The sequence below is a fragment of the Talpa occidentalis genome, unplaced genomic scaffold (assembly GCF_014898055.3).
Source record: "Talpa occidentalis isolate TD23 unplaced genomic scaffold, MPIMG_talOcc4v2.1 talOcc4.12, whole genome shotgun sequence".
Lineage (NCBI taxonomy): Eukaryota > Metazoa > Chordata > Mammalia > Eulipotyphla > Talpidae > Talpa > Talpa occidentalis.
The window spans coordinates 71,002,929-71,022,753 of record NW_023601212.1 but is presented as its reverse complement, the minus strand read 5'-3'; the positions used below and the strand labels follow the sequence as shown (position 1 = coordinate 71,022,753).

Below are 19,825 nucleotides of genomic sequence, written 5' to 3'. Positions count from 1 at the left end.
GCAAAACAGAGGGTGGCATTCTGACCATCCAGAAGGACCTCTCAGGGAATCTCTCTCTTGGCCTCTCCATCCGTGACTAATGTTTATATAGAGCTTTCCTGATTACAAAGGACTTTCCTCTTTCTTGTCCTTGAATACCTGGGTGACAGGGACAGCAGGTCAGTCACAGAGGGCTGGGAAAGATGACCCAAAGTGAAAAGCGGACACATGAGGGGTGAGCCACAGTCCTCAGGGCAGAAAGGGGGGTGATTCTGGCGAACATGTGCCCCAATCTCTCATCTCAGGGCAAAACATGACCTCACAGGGTTAGAAAACTCTTTTGAACTCATATTTTCCACAGCCTAGCCCAGACTTGTATTTTCTATCTGTATAAATTGGGGGACAGGGGGTGCTTAGTTAATCCCCTTCAAATCTCCATTGCACCTGTATAATAAGGGGTTGGATCAAATTTTTTCTAAAAGTCCCTTATTTATATAAAATTCTATAATTTGGGGATTTAATCTGGGGGTTTTAAAATTTAGAAATTTCTTTGGTTTGCTTTTACAAAATTGGCTTAGAAGCATCCCTTTCTAAGATGCCTGGAGACGCTCTCAAAGATACCCAGTCACAGAGAACAGCGAACCCCACGGGCTCTGGAGCCAAAAGCATGGCAGACACCCCCCCCCCCAGGTTCTCCTCTATTTTCCCCAGGGGGACAGGACAGCCTGACCGCTGTCCCTGAGGGCTGCACCCTGAGATCAGCAGATCGGACCACTCACCCAGGAACCTCACTAAATGGACCAAGGACAGATCCTTTTCCTGTCCAGGGGTGATTAAGAACTAAGAAAAAATATTGGGGTCAGGACAGGGAGCAAAATGTGGATATAAAGAGCACCAGGAGACACTATTCTCTTTTTTTATAGGCTGCAGTGTGATTGGGCAAGAGTCTGAAGTGAAGCCTCTGTTTTGGGAGGAAAGTGTTTTCACTGACAGGGATGGAGGGAAATACTGGCTCCCAGGCCTAGGGGTTCTCTGCAAGCCCCCTATCAAGGGAAATTGCCCAGGGCCACCAACTGTTGGACAGATAACTAGAGGTCTTGGGTCAGAGGAATGAAGGGCATTAGTGTCTAGGAGAATGGTCAGGGGAACTGGCTACCCACTGGGGAGATGTCCCCAGGCAAATCGTTGATAGGGGGATCCCAGGGCTCTTGGGGATCCCTAATTGCCAAAGGATGGAGGGCGGGGCGGGAGGAGCCGGTGGGCACGCCCTTGCCCAGGCCTGCAGTGGCCGCTCTGGCCAGCTGGCCTAGGGCCCTGCCCGACTCCCCTTCGCCACCCCACACCTAAGAGGGGTGCGCGCAGGTCCCATCGCTGAGGCAGCTCGCTCGCGGCGCCCCACGCCCGAGCCCGGCTGGCGGGGCTCCCGGGGGAGCCGGCGGACCGCTCCACGGCGGCGCGCGGGGGGCGCGGGAGGCGGGGGCAGCTGGGAATGCGGCAGCCCGGCCCCCCGCGCCCAGCCCAGCCCCCCGCCTCCCCCCTCCACCTCCAGCCGAATGGTTCGCTCCGAGCGCCCTATTTAATCCCCGCGACTGCAGCAGCGCCGGCTCCCTCCCCGTCCCCGCCTCGGCCCGGGGCTCCCTAGCGGCTCCGGGCGCCCTTTCGGTCGGCGGCAGCGTCTCTCCCGCCCCGGCCCAGCCCCTGGGGGTCCAGCTCGCCGCGCGCAGCAGGGAGCCGGCCGGGACGCGCCATGGGGGCCCCTGCGCCCTGCCCCTGCTCCTGCTCCTCGCCAGCCGCTGGGCGCCCGGAGGGGCCACCCTCTCCCAGGACGGTGAGTGGGGGTGGGGGCCTCGGCGGGGAGGGGGCGCCGGGAGGGGGCCCGAGCGCGGCGGCGGGCGGGGGAGCCTGTGCGCTTTGTTTGGAACCGGGTTAAAGTCGCCAGCCCTGCCGATGCCCGGGTGTCTGTCTCCAAGCACGGGCGTCTCTGTGGATCGTGGGGCGTCTCTGTGGGTCGCGAGGTGCCGGGCGCGCACCCCCTGGCCCCGTCGAGTGTCTGCGTGTGCCCGGCCGGGTCTGCGCGAGCCGCCGGGTCTGGCTGTCGGTGTCCGTGCGCGTCTGTGTCGGTGTCTGGCTCTGCGTTTGTGTGTTAGCGTCTGTGTGTGTGTGTGTGTCGGTGTGTGCCGGGGGCGGAGTGAGCTGGATCGCTGTTTCAGGCAGGGCGTGTGTGGGGTGTTTGTGTATGTATGTCTGGAGGGGTTGGGGAGTCGGTGCAACCCCCCAAACTGCTGTCTGCAAACATTCATGCGCCCCGCCCGCCCCCACCCGCAGCGGAGCTCAGAGTGGGCAGGAGGGGGCCGGGGTGAGGCTGTTGAGGGGGGCGTGGGTAGGGCGGGGGTTGGGGGGGCTTCTCGGAGGAGAAAACAACAACACAGGGCGGAGGGGCCCCGGGATGGCTGCGTCCCTGGCGGTGGCAGAAGCTGGGCAGGGAAACCCAGACTGGAGCCCAGCGGAGGAGGGGGCGGAGGGAAGGCTGGTCAGAAGGAAGGATCAAGATATTTGGGGAGGAGGCTGCCTAGAAAAGCCACCGCTCTCCCGGGCTCAGCACTGGTTCCCCCAAATGTGGGGTGGGGGGCGCGTGCCTAACCCCTCGGTCCCAGCCTGGAACTCCAGCCTTCCTCCGTTTGTGATTGTGGAGATGTAGGGAGACGAGGAGGCGGGGCCAGGGTGGGGGGCTAGGGGGAGAGTCCCTCCCGCCCTGGGCCGGGCTATGTAGGTCAGCGCTGTGGGGGCACCTCAGCTTTCTTACAAGCTGTGATGGCTAATGGGGTGGCAGGGGCAGTTTGGAGGGAGACCTGGAGGGGAGCCACAGCTCTGAGCCTCGGTCCCAGGGGAGGGAAGGCAGACTGAGAAGGGACTGAAGGAATTCAGCCTCCTCCTGTCTCCCCCCCACCCTGTCAGGGGAGGCTGGGGGGGTGGGAGGGGGCTTCTGCGGAGCAAAGGGATGTGGGGAGCATGAGGGGGGAGGGTGGTGGCCATGCCCGGCCAGATGCCAAGGAAAAACAGAGAGAGCCGCAGGGGAGGAGAAAGAGGAGGCCGCTCCTGGGTGGTGGACCCGCGGCCAGCAGGGATGGGCACAGGGCGGGGCGGTGGCGGCGAGGGGAGGGGTTGGGACTGAGGAGGATGATGTAGAGAATTTCATCTCAAGAAAACAGACCGGGAGCCAGGGTGCTAGAGGAATAACTGCTTCGTCTCGCCTGACCTCCTCCCCCAGCCCAGCTCCATCCTGACAGAGGAGCTTCCCCATGTCCGGGGACGCTGGGGGTCCCCTTCCTAAAGCCGGCCTGAGGGCTCCTCCCTCCCTCCACCGACCAGCGTCCCTAAAGGGAGCTTCTGCTCCATGTTCACAGAGGCGCAACCCTCCTCTCCCCGGGTGGGGACCCCTTTCCCAGGCTCCTGCACGGGTGACCCAGCTCAGCCAGGCGGGGAGGGCACCCTAAGGGAGGGCAGGCAAGGTGCAAGGAGACCTGCACGTCAGTAATGAGCCTCTGCGAAGCCTGGACTTGGCGCTACAGCACTGCCTTTATGTCCTGCTGGCGGCCTTAAAGAGAGGCCAGCGTGACCTGGGCCACACCTGTTCAGCACTGGGAACCGAGGACCAGTCTGGCAGCTAAAAGGAAGTAAGTTTCCCCAGAAAGCTGTGAGGTCTTCCACTCCAGGATGTAAACACTGGAGATCAGAGCAAATCTATATACTCGCCAAGACATTCCTCACCAGCTGCTCTAATCTTTCCTAGTCCTCAACGTGGGGCTTCAGGCTCAGAGGAAGACTCTGTTCTCCTGTTACTACAGACATCTCAGAGCAGTGGCTGGAGGGAAAGCCTGGAAGGCACTAATTTTCGAATAGAGAATTTCTAGAGGAGAGGTTGGGAAGTCTGGATGGGGAGAGAGGCCTGTTGCCGAGGAAGAGTCAAGTCCAACATTGATTTCCTTGCAGGGCATTATCTGCCCAGATGGTGGATCTGTCTGGGGCGCAGTGTCTCAGGATGCATGGATGTACAGGCAACTCACCCCTAGATCTTCTACCTAAACTAGTTCTACTCCTCATTTCACACTGGGTGCGGGAGGTGGGTGCACAGGTTTACTGCTCATGGGTGGTAATCATGAAGGCCGTTCTGACCAGCATCACAGAGAAGGTGTGTGCCAACCCCCTGAGATGGCCTGGGGCCCTTGGGCAGGGAGATACCTTACCTGGTAATGTTTGAGCAAAACCAGGAGAGGTGTGGTGTGGAAGCTTAAGGACGAGATGCCCTAAAATACTAATGTTAGTGTAGTCAAAGGTATGTGGAGAGTGGCTGTGTCCACTTAGAATAAGGGAAGCAACCTTCATGTGCCACTGGGGTACATGGCTCCCTGGAGTATGGCATGAATTGTTTAGGCTCCGTGAGACTAAACAGGATTGAAAGTCTAGAGAAAGGTGAATAGTGATCTCTGAACCTGACCAAGAGCATTTGGCTAGAAGCTCAGAAATGGTTTGGGCATCCAGAGTTTGGGGTACCCCTTCCTTCTTACATTTCTCCACTTAGTATTGGCAATTGCAGAAGCTGTCAATTGCAGTTTGGGGGATGCAGGCCAATGAACTTAATGTATGCTCTGGTATTCTCTCTGTGGGCAGCTCGACATCCAATACTGAGACAAGCCTTCCTTGGATTCTTCTTCTCAAGTTCCTTCCTGCCAATGTTCTGCCAGGTGATCTGGTGTAGAGACAGATGGTGAAGAGCCTCCCTCTGCTTTAGACCAGGTTACAGTCGTGACACCCGCATTGCACTGCCCCCCCATGAATATCTTTCCTTGGCCAGTGACCTTCTGTCCACTGCCATCCATCCTGCACCCCCTGGCCAGGTGCCCAGGCTAGAGCTCATGCCCAATGTGCCAGCGAGCCCAGCAGGCATTCACTCTAGAGCTGCCCACGGATCTGCCTGGCAGACCTGCTCCATCCAGTTCCTGCTTCTAGTTACAGCAGTAACTGTTCTGTTCTGTCTCAGTTCCTGTTCTCTTTCTAGCTGCAGCTGTAACCCTGGGGAAGGAGATGCTTTCCCTTCAGATTGTGCATCTTCTGGGCAGAAAAAAACTGGGCCCATCAGAGAGATGCTGAAATAGCAGAGTTTACTTAATTTCATGAACAACCAGTCTGTCTGACGTGGGGCCCAGCTTGGGCACATCACCTGCCTATCCAGTAGTGATGCCCAGGAGTTTACCCTGAACTCCTCCTAGGCCTAGCAGCACTGCTGGCTTTAGTAGTTTCTTCTAGGGCAGCTGGATTTTTTTTTAATCAAATAAATAAAACATATCAAAAGAGATTCTCATTTGAAACAGAGAAGACCTATAACCTTTCACCCTTCTTAGCTTCCTATAAACCTGGGGTTCTGCTACATGCAGCTTGAAATTCTCTGCCCCCTGTACTGACAATGGAGAGTCATATTCTTTATCATTCATGTCCTCTCTCAGTCTCTCTTTCTCTCTCCCCCCCCCTCTTTATCTGTCTCTGTCTCACTCTCCTCTCTCTCTCTCTCCTCTTGCAACCAAGCAGGAAAGGAGGCCCAAATCTAATTTCATGATTGCCTTGTTGGAGACATTCACTCAAGGAGTGACTCATAGTTCTGCAGCCATAAAATTCCACAGATGCCATCTTTTTGGTGTTCTGGTCACTTTGAAACAGTGGACAGAGTACTTATGCGAGTCACTGCAAATCAGATTTGATTTTGATAGTCCTTGTTATTACTACTTTCTGGAAGTCCAAACAATACTAGAAGAGGATTAAAAGCTGCTTATCTTTAAGTCTCATGCTAAGGAAAAAGTTTTCACAGTTACCACCGGAGAAATAAACCCCTGTGGCCAAGACAAGTCTTAGTCTCTGTTGTTTCCTACTCCTGTAGAACTTTGTCCTGGATCAACAATCCCATTTTGTCACCCACTCTCCAGAGTGGAATTCCACTTAAGGATAGTAATCTAGGTCCCAGATTCTTAATGAAAACAAGATGTGGACCAGACCGGCTTCTTAATAATACTGAATGAAAAATCCCCCTGGGGTATTTTGTTAATTATATCTTCTCCTTTCATTGCTCATGTTAAAATTTAATATTTCTTGTCTAACCTTTGACTATAGGCCCATATACTGGAACATTTTGTTTTCAGGTTGAAGTCCTGTCCTAGAGTTCCACCCAGAGACTCTGAGAATAGCAATCAATCCCTACAGGGATGCTCGTAAGAGAGAAACAAACCATCAGCAAAAGAACCATTAGAAAAAGATTCCAGTCTGTAAGAACCCAGTCACATTAACAATAAACGCTCCATCTGATTTTTAAGTGGAGAGGAACAAGTCTCCCCTAGGACCAACAGTAATGATGATTTTTACAATGTTAACACCAGTCGATGCTGAGGGTCCTATAACCCAAATGAAAGTACAGTCAATCCGGTTAGGACAAGGAGAGCCATCCTTCCCAGCACTGAGATTCAAACTCTCCAGAGTCTTAAATTGTGGCGATGTTTTGCAAAACTCAGATTCAGTGAAGCTACATGTTCTTCTCACACACAACAAGTGCTAACAAGAGAGTTCTTTGTCCCTTCCCCAAAATTTCCCTAGGTCCCCCCAAAATGAGCAAATGTCACAGCTAGCACAGAGCACTCTAAGTCTTGAAGACAGTGCCCTTCTTAAGAGGCATGATCCATTCCTCTTCTCCAAGGATGAGGACTCTGCACAGCAGTTTGGGGTGCCTTTGAGTAGTCTGACCTGGATATGTCTCCTTCCTTATCTGGTGGTACTGCACATTTGGGCTTCCTCTGGCCCTAACCTCTCTGAGGGGACACAGGCTCTTGGCTTTGTTTCCTTCACTAGAAGACAATCATAATTTATTTGCAATTGGTTGTAGCAAATTAAAACCCCTCCAACCACTAACACTTAAGTAATTGTCATAATTACTGAGGTTTATGTTGACTCCAGTCTGGTGATGCTCCTCACTTTTTATATACTCTTGGGTGTATACCTGACAGGTTCAAACAAAGCCCTTCAGGAGGCCTTTTACAGCAAGTGATGGGTCTAGTGTGATCCCAATGGAATCCTTCAGGGCTTCCCCCTCAGTGTGGTTGAACAGTGGCTGCCTGGTCCAGGCGTGCGCCTGTTCTTTGTGGAACCACTACCTGTGCTTTGAGCTCTCCATGGTGCTGGCCCCTGATGGTGACACTCCAGGCTCTTCTTGTTGCTCTCCGTGGTCCTGCTCTCACACTAGCTTTATGATCTCTTTACTCTCCACAGTGCAGACTCAGGACAGGGTTGAAGTCTCCCTCCCCTCCGCCACAAGCACACACATGGTCTTGGTTTTAATCTCTGACCTGCCCCACTAGGAAGAGAGGAACAAAATCATAAAATATAGATTTGGAGAGTACTCCAAGCCACCTAATCAACTGTAGGAAGGGGACAGGAAGTGCAGGTAATTCTGAGAATGCAGAGAAGTGCTATTTGAAATGCTCAAGATACTAGGGCCTCAAGTGACCTCAAATGGCCTCAAAAGAACTGAATGTTTTGCTATATATGGACTCACAGATTAACAACAGTGACAAAGTGTGTTTTAGATCGGGACAGTATTGCTCATATATAACCAACACACATAGACACTATAAATATGGAATGCAAAGTGAGTCCTGTCCAGCTTATAAGCCTGCTCCTCTGAACACCTCGCCAAGCCTGATGACCAGTCCTAACTGGCCTGTCATGGTGTTTATTCCCCCAGCCCTCAACTTTTGCACTAAATGCAGATACAATTTCTAGTGACAGGTTATCAGAATAGATAATGGAGGAATTCAAATATGAGGGATATCAACAAAAAGCACCATAATCCTAATCATGTCCCCCATTGTCACAACCAACTAAATGGCCTTAAACATAACCATCTCAATTGCAGAGTCCAAGCCTTTGGTGAAATCTCAGGAGATGCATCTTTAAACTGGACTCAGCTAGTCTTTGCGGTATTCTGCCAATAAGCTGATGATGTCAAGTGCGGCAAGGAGCCGAGAATGCTCAGCCCCTGCCAGTCTGAGACTACATAGCCTGTTCCTCCCAGCAGATCAAAACTACACAAGCTTCTCTTCTCCTGGATGCTGATTTCCCCATGTCAATTTCTGCATAATCGTTCACATAATAGTCGATACTTGTGTACGACCTACAGCAGAATCTAGTTGGGAAGGCAGGATTCTAGGATGAATTTCCAGGACCCTTTCCCCATTTATTCATTTGATACAAGGAGAAACTTCCTTCCTCAAGGACAGGTAATGGGAGTGATTTATCTCCATGAGCGAGCCTTCAGGAAGACAGAATTAGGGTTACAGTAACAGCTGGAGTGTTCTCCCACCCCATCTACTCATCTCCCTGAGCCCCTGTTCTCATGAAGAGCAGACATGCTTCAGAAAAGATGCTAACCATTTTTTTTTTCAATATGTGTATAATTTTTCTGTCTGAGCTTTTACCTCTGGGATTTTTTAACCCTCTCATCTCTCTCCATCTTTCTCTTGTATATCTTTAGAATGATGTTAGGACAGCTAAATAATACAAAAAACTAAGATGTTGTTTCTTCTAAGGATTTATTTTTCCTTACCAAAGCTAGACCTGCACTGATTGTGTATTGATTGCTAATTATAAGCACCTTTGGCTCATTTACTTGCAGTTCAGGGTCAGGAAGGTCAGATGCATCATCACCTTGCCTCAGGGAAAATAGAAAAAGAAACGAAGTTGCTATCTCAGCCATTCATCTCTAAGCTAAACATTACTAGCCTCTACCCCTACTTCATGTAATTCCAGAAACAGGTAAGGTAGAGTGGACAAGCAGTGCTCCCAATACAGGGCTTCACTGGGAATGTGCAAATCCTTGTTTCATGCATTTATTTTTTTCTTCTATGCCCTAGCTCTTTGCTTCTGATTCTGATTCTAGAATTCTGGCCAAAGACTCAGATGGGGTAATAAGCTCCAGAAGGTGAACTGGTTTATTGAGTCTCTGACTTAAATACCTGATACATCTTGGAAATCCAGCAAGACTCTAATAAGTACACCGATGACAAGTAACAAGGGGCTTAGCAGAGCCTAGGTCAATCTTTGAGAGCCTGGGGCCAAGTTCTTTCATTATTATAAAATGAGGGGCCAGGTTTACCATCTGTTCCTAGTCATTTGTTCTCCAGTAAATACAAAAATGACAGTAGGACAACTGTACACACCCATCCTTACAGTTCTTCGTCTAGTTCTTAACAACAAAATCTTTCCAAACACATATATGTTTCCTCCCCTAATTTCTACCCTGTAATCTTAAGTGAATATAAAAAGCACCATCACGGAGCCCTGGGCCTCACATATTACCATTTATCTTCAACTGCTGCTTAATGCCAGCTCTCTTCTGGTTTCCAAGCCCTGCAGTCCAACGTCAGTGACAGATGGACTGGGCCTGAGCCCTGGGGAGGCGAGGATTCGGGCCCTCTCCTGGGGAGCCAGAGCAGAAGCGAGAACCTGAATTCTGCTTTGGGAAGAGTCTCTGAGCTTAAGCCATATGGTTTCCCGGAAATAAGAGGTTCTGATTAATAATGGGTTTGTGAAAAGGGCTCTGCATCTGGGTCATGAGAAAAACTGTGTTTATGTCAGGAAAAAAGTGAAAACAGACATAAATAGTAAAAATTGTAGAGTTTCATGTGTGTGTGGAAGGAGACACGTTGAGGGAAGATGGAATGGCCGGGCTGGAATATATACGCCTCTTGGAAAGCCAGAAATGGTGTGTGCACGTCAGGAAGAGGAAGGCAGCGAGGGCACAGGAGGAGGAGGTGTCTGGCGTCAGAACAGCACTGCTTGCCATTTGGGGGGACTCGGAGGTCTGCAGACTTGGAAGGATGTGTCTCTTTCACAGAAGAGTTAAATTCCCAGAAAGGCACCAAGTAATGCTAATTGAGCAATGTGCCTGTCTTTGAAAAATTCATTTTTTTAAGTGAGAAAAGTGAAGGAAGAAACACATCTCCATTAGGAATGGGGCCGGGGGCCCTAGAGCAGTGTGGATGTGAAGAGCAAAACACATTTCTCCCTGTCGTGTTCCTGACCACTGCCCCCAACTGTCACCCACATCCTAGCTCCCATCCCCTGGGGAAGAGAACAGTGAAAACAAGTCAGTAAAATCAGACCCAGCAGAGAGCAATGTCTTGTGCCTGACTTCTAACAAATTAAACTTTCTCGCGGCATTGTTATCCTATCATACCAAGCCATCAGCCTGAAATATCTAAAGTGCAACAGGAAGGAGAACAGGAGAGGGCCTGTTGAGAAAGGGCATTCATCCTTCACTCAAACAGGCCCTGCGGGTCGAGAGGGTGCAGGGACACAGGACTGAGGCGCTCATCCCCAGGCAACTAGTTGCTCTTCTCCCCCACCTCACCCCCGCCCCCAAACATAGACATGTCCCTGGACTTCCCTGCCCATTCCCAGCCCAGTTTCCCCAGAGCTAGGTCTGTTTCCAGTGAGCTGTACTGAATCCTCTCCTCCATGCTCACCAGTAGACTTCCTTCTCCCAAGTTCTCCCTAAGATGAGGAGTTCCCTCCTCCAATTCCTTTACATATGCCTGAAAGCAGCAAGACATATTCAAGGAAAGGGCGTCACGTCCGGCACTGGTTACAGGGCACAGGTACAGGTCAGACAGGGTCTGGCCTCCTGACTCTGTTGCGTTAGAATGCAGACCCCAGGTCCCAGCTGTCCTGGTTTTTGAGCCTGTGTGCTGGCGGGAAGGAAGTGAGGACATGGGTGAAAGGTCACGCCTGCCCTGGCTCAGGGCTGCTGTCGGTGGGAGCGGGTTCGTGTGTTAGGGGTGACCTGAGAACGCGTGATGAGAGCAAGGACCTGCACGGAACCAGCTCCCCGCATGGGCATGAGCTGTGCACTCTGCCCCGGCCCCCTTCCTCCAGACTCTCCGTACAGAACACTGGACGATTGTCCAGAGCACACAGCCCGGTCCTAGAGCTCCTTCGGGATCAGAGCCCCTTCCTTTCTGTCCCCAGTCGCGGCTCTTGCTACAAGGCAGTATTGGCTACAGAGAGGCTTGTTTTTGTTGGGGGCCGGCCCCGGGCTCCCTCCCAGTGCCGATGCACCGAGAACACTGACTCAACAGCAAATCAAAGCAACAGCTGTCCCACCTCCTTCCCTGCCACCCACTTCCCAGTCTCTGCTCCTCAGAATCTTAACTAACTCTCAAGGCCCCCTCAGCCTACCACAGGCCCACTTCTGCCTCCAGATTTCTCTCTCTCTCTAGCTCAAGAATAGGACACGCTCCTCTGCTTTTCATCTCTTTAGGCTCATCTCTCACTTCACAATCGGGCTGGCCTTCCAGCTCCCCACCACACAGAAGCCAGCATCCACAAGCTCTCCTCAGAGCCCCTCCAAACCCTAAGGGCGTGGAAGTGGCATCTGCCCGGTGGCCTCCTCTTTAGTTTAGTGGGAGCTAGAATCTGCCAGAGACCCCAGACTAGCACCTGCAGGACAGTGTTCACAGACTTGCTCATCTCCCTCCAAGCTCTAGCCTGCAGGCAGTCCTGGGTTCTGTCCTCGCTGCAGCCTCAGGGAGACAGAAGCAGGAGGGGCAGGGTCACTGGAGGTGAAATCACACTAAAAGCAGCTCAACCTTTGAATCAGAGCTGACGGTGAGTCCAGGCATGCCTGTGTGACCAGGCTCAGTTCCTTAAACCTCTCTGAGCCTCGAGTCTGCATCTTTAAAATGAGAAGTTTGCACTAGATGCTGGGAAACATTCTTGTCAACCCCCAAAATCTGTGTGTCTCAGAACCACAGTGAGGGAAAGGTGTAGCGGAAAGAGAAGGAACCCCCTTATTTTGGCCCCAATCATATATATATATATATATATATATATATATAAATTTTAAAAAATTAAAAAAAGAAATAAAAAAAAGAAAGAGAAGGGAAGGTATTTTTGAACTTTGGTAACAGGGGATCAGAAATGACATCATCTGTCCTGTGTCTGACAGAATCAAAAAGATCTGAGTAATAACTCCCCTGTCATCAGGGATCGGTGCAAAATGACCAGATGTGGACTGGATTGCTGGGTCCTAGGAAAACACGCAAAATATTGCAATTCATGGCAACTTAAAGTTTGATGCTTTTTTTTTTTTTTGTAATTTTGGATGTGGGGAAACATTTGGAATAGCTGGGAGGTTTTTTTGTTTTCTTTTTTTTTTTTTTTTCAGTGCAAAAAGGGTTAACACCATGATCAGCTTTTTGTTTTAACCCCACCCTCACGCCCACCACAGGCAAGCTAGCCTCCTCATTCAGCCTGCAAAAGCTCAGTCACGCTCCATTCCAAGCCCAGGAAACAAAAGCCTTCATTTCCAACAACCTGCTCATGATGGAACCAGAGGAGTCTGCTGGTGTGTAGTCATAAACCTGTTTGAGCCACCTCAGAACCTTCCAAACCACAATCTCTTGGATCATCTGAGCGTGTAGAATCCTTGATTCTACACATTCTGGACCTATTGGCCATGCTCTACCAAGGGCATATGAGGAGCTTCTCACAGTGAAGATTCTGCTCGCCATCCTGCTTCTTGCCTATTTTCACTTAGACTCTGTGTGCCTCCTGGGAGAAAGGAGTGACTTGGGGCCCCAGAGACTGCTGGAAGCAGAGGGAACGTAGGTAAACAAGACTCCAGACAGCAACAGAAGTACAGAAGGAGGGGGGGTGGAGTGAGGTCTCAGCAGCCTAGCCAACGGTTGGAGAGGACCTAGTCAGAGAGAAGCCACCAGGGAGGTGACCGGGGAAGAGGCTGCAAAGCATGACTGAGCCCTCAGGTCTTGGAGCAAATCATCTGAGCCAGGAGACCTTAAAGAGCAGTAGGAAGTGATGAGCTCATGTGAATAGGCAGGCAACCCTGCAAGGGAGGCCAAGTACCTCCCACCAGAGGCCCCCACTAAGCAAGCTCAAGCTATTAGGAGATTGAGAACCCAGGGGTCAGACATAGTTGGAGGGGGATGGAAGTCAAGGAGAAAGAGAGTATTTTGACACTTGGTCCCTGGAAGTCTCAGACTGGGAAACCACTCAGAGAAGTAGCGTGATTCCCGCCACCTAAGAGCAAAGTGATTCCCCTAAATTCTTGGAGTTATTGCCTGAATCAGGACTCAGATGGGCTGGGTCCACTCTCCACCAAATGCAAACTCAGAAGCTCTCTGCTAAAGGAAAGGGAGGCCTTGGCATGAAGAAAAATGTCTGGGTTGAGTTCTAACTCTGAGGTTGCCACGGCCTGTCACTTCTGCAGTTGGCCCAACAGACACAAGAACCCACCTAGGGCAGGGCAGCAGCAGGGTGAGGCTGTCTGGCCTGGGGCCTGGCGTAAGGTGGGGGGGAGGGAGTGGGCACTGTGCTGAAGTGGGTGCCTCGGTGTTTTGGGCCACAGCCCCCAGAGTTTTCCCTCGGAGATCACACTCCCACCCACCTCCCATGGCGGTCGTGAGGAATAACAAGTAGGCTAGATAAAGAGTATTTTTAACTATGGAGTTAGAGAAATGCTGAATCATCATCATCACCATCACCATCATCATCAACTCCTACTCAGGAGCCAGTTTCTTTGCAGCCTGGGAAGTGGGGCATTGCACCCAGGAAACTCCAGGCCAGCCATGGACATGGAGGGGAGCTGTCCCCTCATTCTGCCATCCTAAAAATGTACCTGTGACCCTGTTCATGGCCCTGTGGCCCACACACTGTAGATTCCCAAGCAGACAGGACAGGAAAGATATAGCAGCAATTGAGATTTGTGTGCCTTCTCATGGATGTCCCTACTAAAGTCACTTAAGTTGCAGACATCACATACTTTTATTCATTTGAGTCACTCATTTATTCAGTTAACATTGAGTACTTACTATGTGCGTGTTCCTACACTGTGAGCAGAAACCAGTGAGTCTTCATTCTCACCTTTGCTACCCTTGATGTGAGTACAAAATCAGGAAATCATAGATGATGGGGTTAATTTGTCCATTAGAATGCTGGGAATCCCAAAGATACTGGAGCCCAGAGGCAAAGAAACCAAGAATTAAGAAAGCCCCCATGCAGCTGAGGGCAAATGAGATGACCTTTAGTTTTAGCCCAAGTGCTAGTACACAGCAAAAATATGAGGGTTCCATTGGTTTGAAGTGAACAAGACTGCAGCCTTGTAGAGCCCCACATTGAAGGCTCTTAGGGGTATATGAAATAGCCCCCAAAGATGAAGCACATTAGGAAATCCAATTAAAAATGTAATTCAGTGGGTACAAGTCACACCACCACCACAAGCACCCACTTCCAACTTGCTACACTATTATTTTTATCATATTGCAGGTGGATGCTGTGAACAGGTGAGCCACCCCTAGCCAGCGATGTAGAAGGAGTCCCACCTCCACAGCCCCTGCCCCCACACACACACACACACACACACACACACACACACACTGCAAGCTTCTGCATAGGGAAGCAGAGTAGTGAAGATGTGCAGAGTCTGGACTTTGTGGTCAGAGGGATGTGCGTTTAAAGTTTGTCCATCCCTACACTTACTGAATAACTTCTAGTTAGTTATTCAGTCCTAGTTAGTTTCTGAATCATAGTTAACTCATCCTTAACATACGTATAATGATAGCTATGCACGGGGCTGTTCTGGAATAATGAATATAGAGAACCTAACTTGGATCTTGACACACAGAAGGTGATCAATAAATATGGATTCCCTCCATCTTGTATACTTCTGGAGCTCCTGCTTTGATGGTCCATCTCTGCCTTGGTCTGCTTCTTCCTAGCCTGCGTGGTTTGCTCTTTCTTCTTCACTGGCAGATGTTGAGTTGAGTTCTCACAATAGAAGATGCTCAGCATGTTTGATTCATGCATTAAGTAAATCTTTATTAAGCACCTTCTATATGCATTATGCTGTATTTGGGCCAATACAGGATACAGAGGTGAATCAGATATCAACCCTACCCTCAGAATCTCTATAATTTAGAAGGGATGCCAAGCTTGCAGTACAAAGTAGAGAGTGATGCATAATTTAAGAAAAGCAGATAAAGCATTCTAACTCAAAGAAATGAGAAATGATTTCCATCTGGGACAACCAGGGAAAACTTCTTGAAAGAGGTGGCCAAAATGTCAGCTTTAAGAATGGATAGGACTTAGACATGTGAAGATGGTGAAGGGCATTATCAAATTATTATAGGAAAAAGGAATATATGCAGGAAAGTAAAAACTCTGTAGAATTCCAAATAGTATCATATGTCTGGGATATGGGCAGTGAATAAAGAAAAGACATAGCCACAAGAGCTATTCACATCAGAACGTATAGGTTCTTGAAGGCCAGGCTAACAAATCTGGATGTGACAATGGGGAGTCGGTGAAGGTTTCCAAGCAGGGAACAGTAGGGCCCACAGGTCTGGAGCTCTTCATCTGCTTTTCTACCTGAACAGCACGACCTCCCTCACTGAAAGCCCGGTGGCCTGTGTCCGTATTTCCTCTGAGGACCTGCCTGCACACAATTCTCACCACCTCTACTCCAAAGTTCATACCGCCCTTTCAGACACGCTTTACATTTTCCTCTGCAGTCTGAATCCATGGAGGGAGTATATGCTGATGTCATAAATGATTGGCACTGTCTAAATCCACAGAAGGCACAAGGCTTTCACAAGCCAGGTTATCATTTCTGTACTTAGCTGTGTTTCCATTGATAGCATTATAATCACTCATCTGCTCCCAGGGGAGTGGCCATTCAGGATTTATCATTACGGGTGTACAGTTTTATAAAAACAGCAAGAAAACTTGCAGACATATTAATAGACAGTTCTCAAGAGGAGACATGAGGTCTTAAGTACTTTTCAGAATTAGAGGGAGAGAGATGTCATCCCCAGGAGATACCAGAAAAAAAGAAAAGAAAAAAAGAAAGAAAGAAAAGAAACCCACTCCCTCTTAGTCAGTTTCTTAAAACATTGTAGCACAGAATGAGTTTCCTGCAACCTCAGAGACTGCATCAAGCACACCAGGTGCCATTTACCGGTGATTATTTAGTTATCAGGCTTCTCATCTGAACCATTCAGTTAGGTTTGAATGACCTACATCACCATTTCATTTATTCATGTTCTGCAGGAAAAAAAAAATGCCAGCAAAATGCAGAAGAAGGGGAGGGGTGAAAAGACTATAAACAAGGAGAAGGGCGCCCAAGGGGAGTTTGGGGAAAAGCATCGCCTGGAGGGAGAGAGAGAAGACCTGTCAGGCTGGGGGCCAAGGGGTCTCTGCAGGATTAGGAGCAGAAGGACTGCACCAGTTAAAACTCCAGAGCTCAGAGTGAAGATACGGAGTGAGCCGAGCAGCCCCCTTAACCAGCTCAAAGTTGAGAGGAGGAGGCTGATAACTCAACAAGTAACTTGCAATGCAAGGGGCTGAGATGCATGGGAAACAGGAGCGGCAAGAAGGCTTCCCTTCTCATGGGAAGGCTGAGAGGCACCAGAGAGAGGACGTGCCCTGAGAGGGACCGTCTGTAGGTCTTTAGGTAAGTCCTGGGCCTTTCGAACTCTGCCTCTGACAAGCAATTTTCTTTGGTTGGATGTCTCACAAGGCTGTCTGGACATCAAACGAATTCATGGCTGCAAATTCACTGGGTGAGCTGAAAGCTACAAGGCAGGGTCCAGGCTGTTCTGTTCATCTGAGCTCGGCCTGCTAGAGCTCTGGGTGCTGCCTGTGGGTGGAGCAGCACGGGCACAGCAGCCCCCTCAGGGGCCCCATGGTCCTGTTCCTCCACCAGCCAAGCTTTAGCACAACCGCCCTCCACAAACGCAGCCAGGAAGGAGAGGAAACACTCACCGCTTGAGGTGGCCTCAGTCTGTGGGTCCTTGTCCTTGTTCACAGAGGGCAGCAGGGAGGCCCTGGCCCCCAGGCGGCTCTGCTGGATTTGGGGTCCCTCAGGACTCTCCTCAGCCCTCTCCTGCCCTGGTCCTAGCCTTCTTGCCTCTCTTCAACACCATCCTTGTCCTGGGTCCCTGCCTCCATCTCTACCTATTACAGCTTTTCCATTTTCTCTGTTTCCCTCCCCTCCCCATTTGGATATTAGCTTTCTCCAGTTTGAGAGCAAAGTGTCTCGAACCTCCTGAAAGGGGCTGGAAGAACAGTGGGAGGGGGAGGTTTCTCCACAGAGGTCCAAGCTGGTTTCTGAGCCCTTCTTCCCCCGCCCCTCCCAGCTTTGTCCCTCCCCCCTCTTCTTCTGATTAGCAATTCTGTCCCAGTCCTGTCCCCTTTCTTCTCCAGGGACCCTAAACTCACCTCCCACTTCTCTTTCTAGTCCCCCTCAGTCACCCCTTGGCCCACCCCTTCTGTCCCAGGCCCAGTTCTCACCTGCACCCCACCCTTGTGCACCCCTGCTCCCCTGGTGCCCGACAAGTTCTGGGTCCCCGGAAGCTCCGGACTCTGCCCCCAGCATGAGCTCACCGGACTTTGCTCACATGATTGGCTGCCTCTGGGCTGAGGCGGGAGACCCTGAAAAGACTCGCTCAGCCGAGTTCTTTGTCCCTCCGCCCCTCCAAGCTGAGCACCACAGACCCAGACTCCTCACAGCCACTAGTCCGGCTGGGCTTAGCAGGTGCCGAAGGGGGAGAGGGCGGAGACTGGGCCAGAGGTGTAACCACAGGGTAGGCGATGTCCAGGGGCCAGGGGCATGAGTGGGCTGGGGGCACAGGTGGACCAGAGGCACAGGGTGGGCAGGAAATACGTGAATTTGAGTGTCCACCAAATGTTACAGTCTGGAAAAGCTGGGGTCACTGCTCAGCCCTAATTGGTCTTTCTTCAATGACATGGCTCTTACTTGAAACAAAGAAAGCTTTGGAAGCAGGCATTTAATTCCCAGCCTTTATTCTTCTATTTGTGTGACCTTGGGAAAGTCCCTTCATTCAGCCTCCGCTCTGCAATAGAAATGATAATACCCGAGCGCTTACTTTACAGGTTTATTAGAAGAATTCAAGGGCGCATATTTTCTAATCACCAAACCTGTTATTTTAGTAGACAATATGGTGCCGCAGAAAGAATCCAGGAGAAGGAATGGAAAAAAAATCTTTGGTTCTCCTTCATTTTTCTGTAGTAACCTCCAGTTAAGTCACTTTTAACCCTTGTGGGCTTCATTGTCATCATCTATGAGGGGGGAGAACTGGAGGAGGTGACCTCTAAGATCTCCTTGGCTCTAGGTTCTGTGACTGATAACATCTGGCATTTCCCTGGAGAGGAGGAGGCGCTCAAGGCCTTTCAGAACTCTAGTAATCACCCCCCCTTTGTGAGAAGCCCCTTCTCTTAGGGATCCTGGTGAAGCAGCTCTTCATGGGGGCCGAGCCTGCCCGAACCCCACAGTGAAGCACAGCCCCCACACTGTAGCAGTGCACACACAGGGCTCTTCCTTGATGGAGACTCTCTCCCCAGGCTACTGGCAGGAGCAGGATTTGGAGCTGGGGACTCTGGCTCCAGTGGACGAGGCCATCAGCTCCACAGTCTGGAGCAGCCCTGACATGCTGGCCAGTCAAGGTGAGAAACCAGGCCTCATCTCAACGGCCCTCAGACCTTCCGCATCCTCACACCATCCCCCACTCATGTCCCTCCACCCGTGTTCTCACCACTCATCACCACACGGCTCTCTTCTTTCCATTTGATTTTAGTTCTTAGTTTGACACCACCGACTTCTGCACCTACTCCTTCTTCCCTTACGACAGCATGAGGCAGCTGAGTCCCTACACAAGATGCTTCTAGAAGGAGTGCAGTCCTCGGGGGGGGGGGGTGGGGGGGAAGGGGTTCTCGAAAGACAGTGCAGGTAGACTACACCAAAAGGAACCTGGGACAAGGGGTTTACTGGTCAAAAAATTGGTTTGCGGGCACCCCAGCTCGGCCAAAGTCCTAGTTCCACCACTCCCATTTCATGGTAGACCTACATTCATTCCTGTTTTTGGTAACCAAAAGAAATCAGAGGGAATTTTCGCTTTTATAACAAATGGCAAAAAGTGAAGGCAAGCGTCAGCGTGGGGTTTGCAGAGCCCGTCCAGAAGTAGCGGCCTCCCGAGTGCCTTCCCGGGAACTGCTTCCCACAGGCTCCGTATTTATCCTAGCGTGCCCGCTTCTGCTATAGGTTAGTGTGACTTTAGGTTTCCTGTGTTACCTGTCACGATTTAGTAGGTTATTTTGGGGGTCTGGAAATGCTCAAAAAACAATCCATATAAAAGAAATGCTTCTTTACTTGTCACCATTTTGGCCTGTGAAAGATTTCGTAGGAAGCTCTGCTTTTGGAGAGGAGCGGGGAGACCTGTGTGGCTAACAGGCAATAAAAGGTTTCCCAGGCTTTTGAGACATTTAAGAAATCTATCACTTCCAAATTTCCTCCGTCAACTCGCTACTCTCAAAACCAGTTTTAAATTCTCAAGTAGATGAGTGACGTATGAAGGAAAGAGCAGCTGTGAGCAGAACCGTCTAGTCCTCCCTGGGATCGCTGGCCGTGTAGGCAGGTCCTAGGCAAGCATTTCACCTCCATTGCCTCATTGCCTGCATCAGTAAGGTGAGAGACCTGGACTCCCCGACTCCTAGGATCCACTCAGGGCTGATGTTCATGGTTCCGAGCACTGAAAAGGAGCAGGCTTTGTGCTGTAGGGTGGAGACTGCCCTGAGGCCAGCACTGGTGGATCTGAACTCAGGGCCCTTCCACACAGGAGCGCCCCTTTCTAGCTCTTGGAAATGGAGTTCTGGTGACCTAGAAAGAGAGGATCAGGGGACAGGGCAGGGCAGAGCTGGAGCCATAGGGAGCACGAGG

The 19,825-nt window shown here is 50.6% G+C and overlaps 1 protein-coding gene across 1 annotated transcript in view; it reads left to right on the top strand.

Moving 5' to 3' along the window:
* The first annotated feature begins 207 nt into the window (after positions 1 to 207).
* CADM3 (cell adhesion molecule 3) overlaps positions 208 to 19,825 on the top strand; it is a 29,056-nt gene continuing 9,438 nt past the window's right edge. The window contains exons 1-2 of the mRNA XM_054693917.1: positions 208 to 214; positions 1,529 to 1,807. Of these exons, the coding sequence (XP_054549892.1) occupies positions 208 to 214; positions 1,529 to 1,807 (286 nt within the window). The remainder of the gene's footprint in view (positions 215 to 1,528; positions 1,808 to 19,825) is intronic.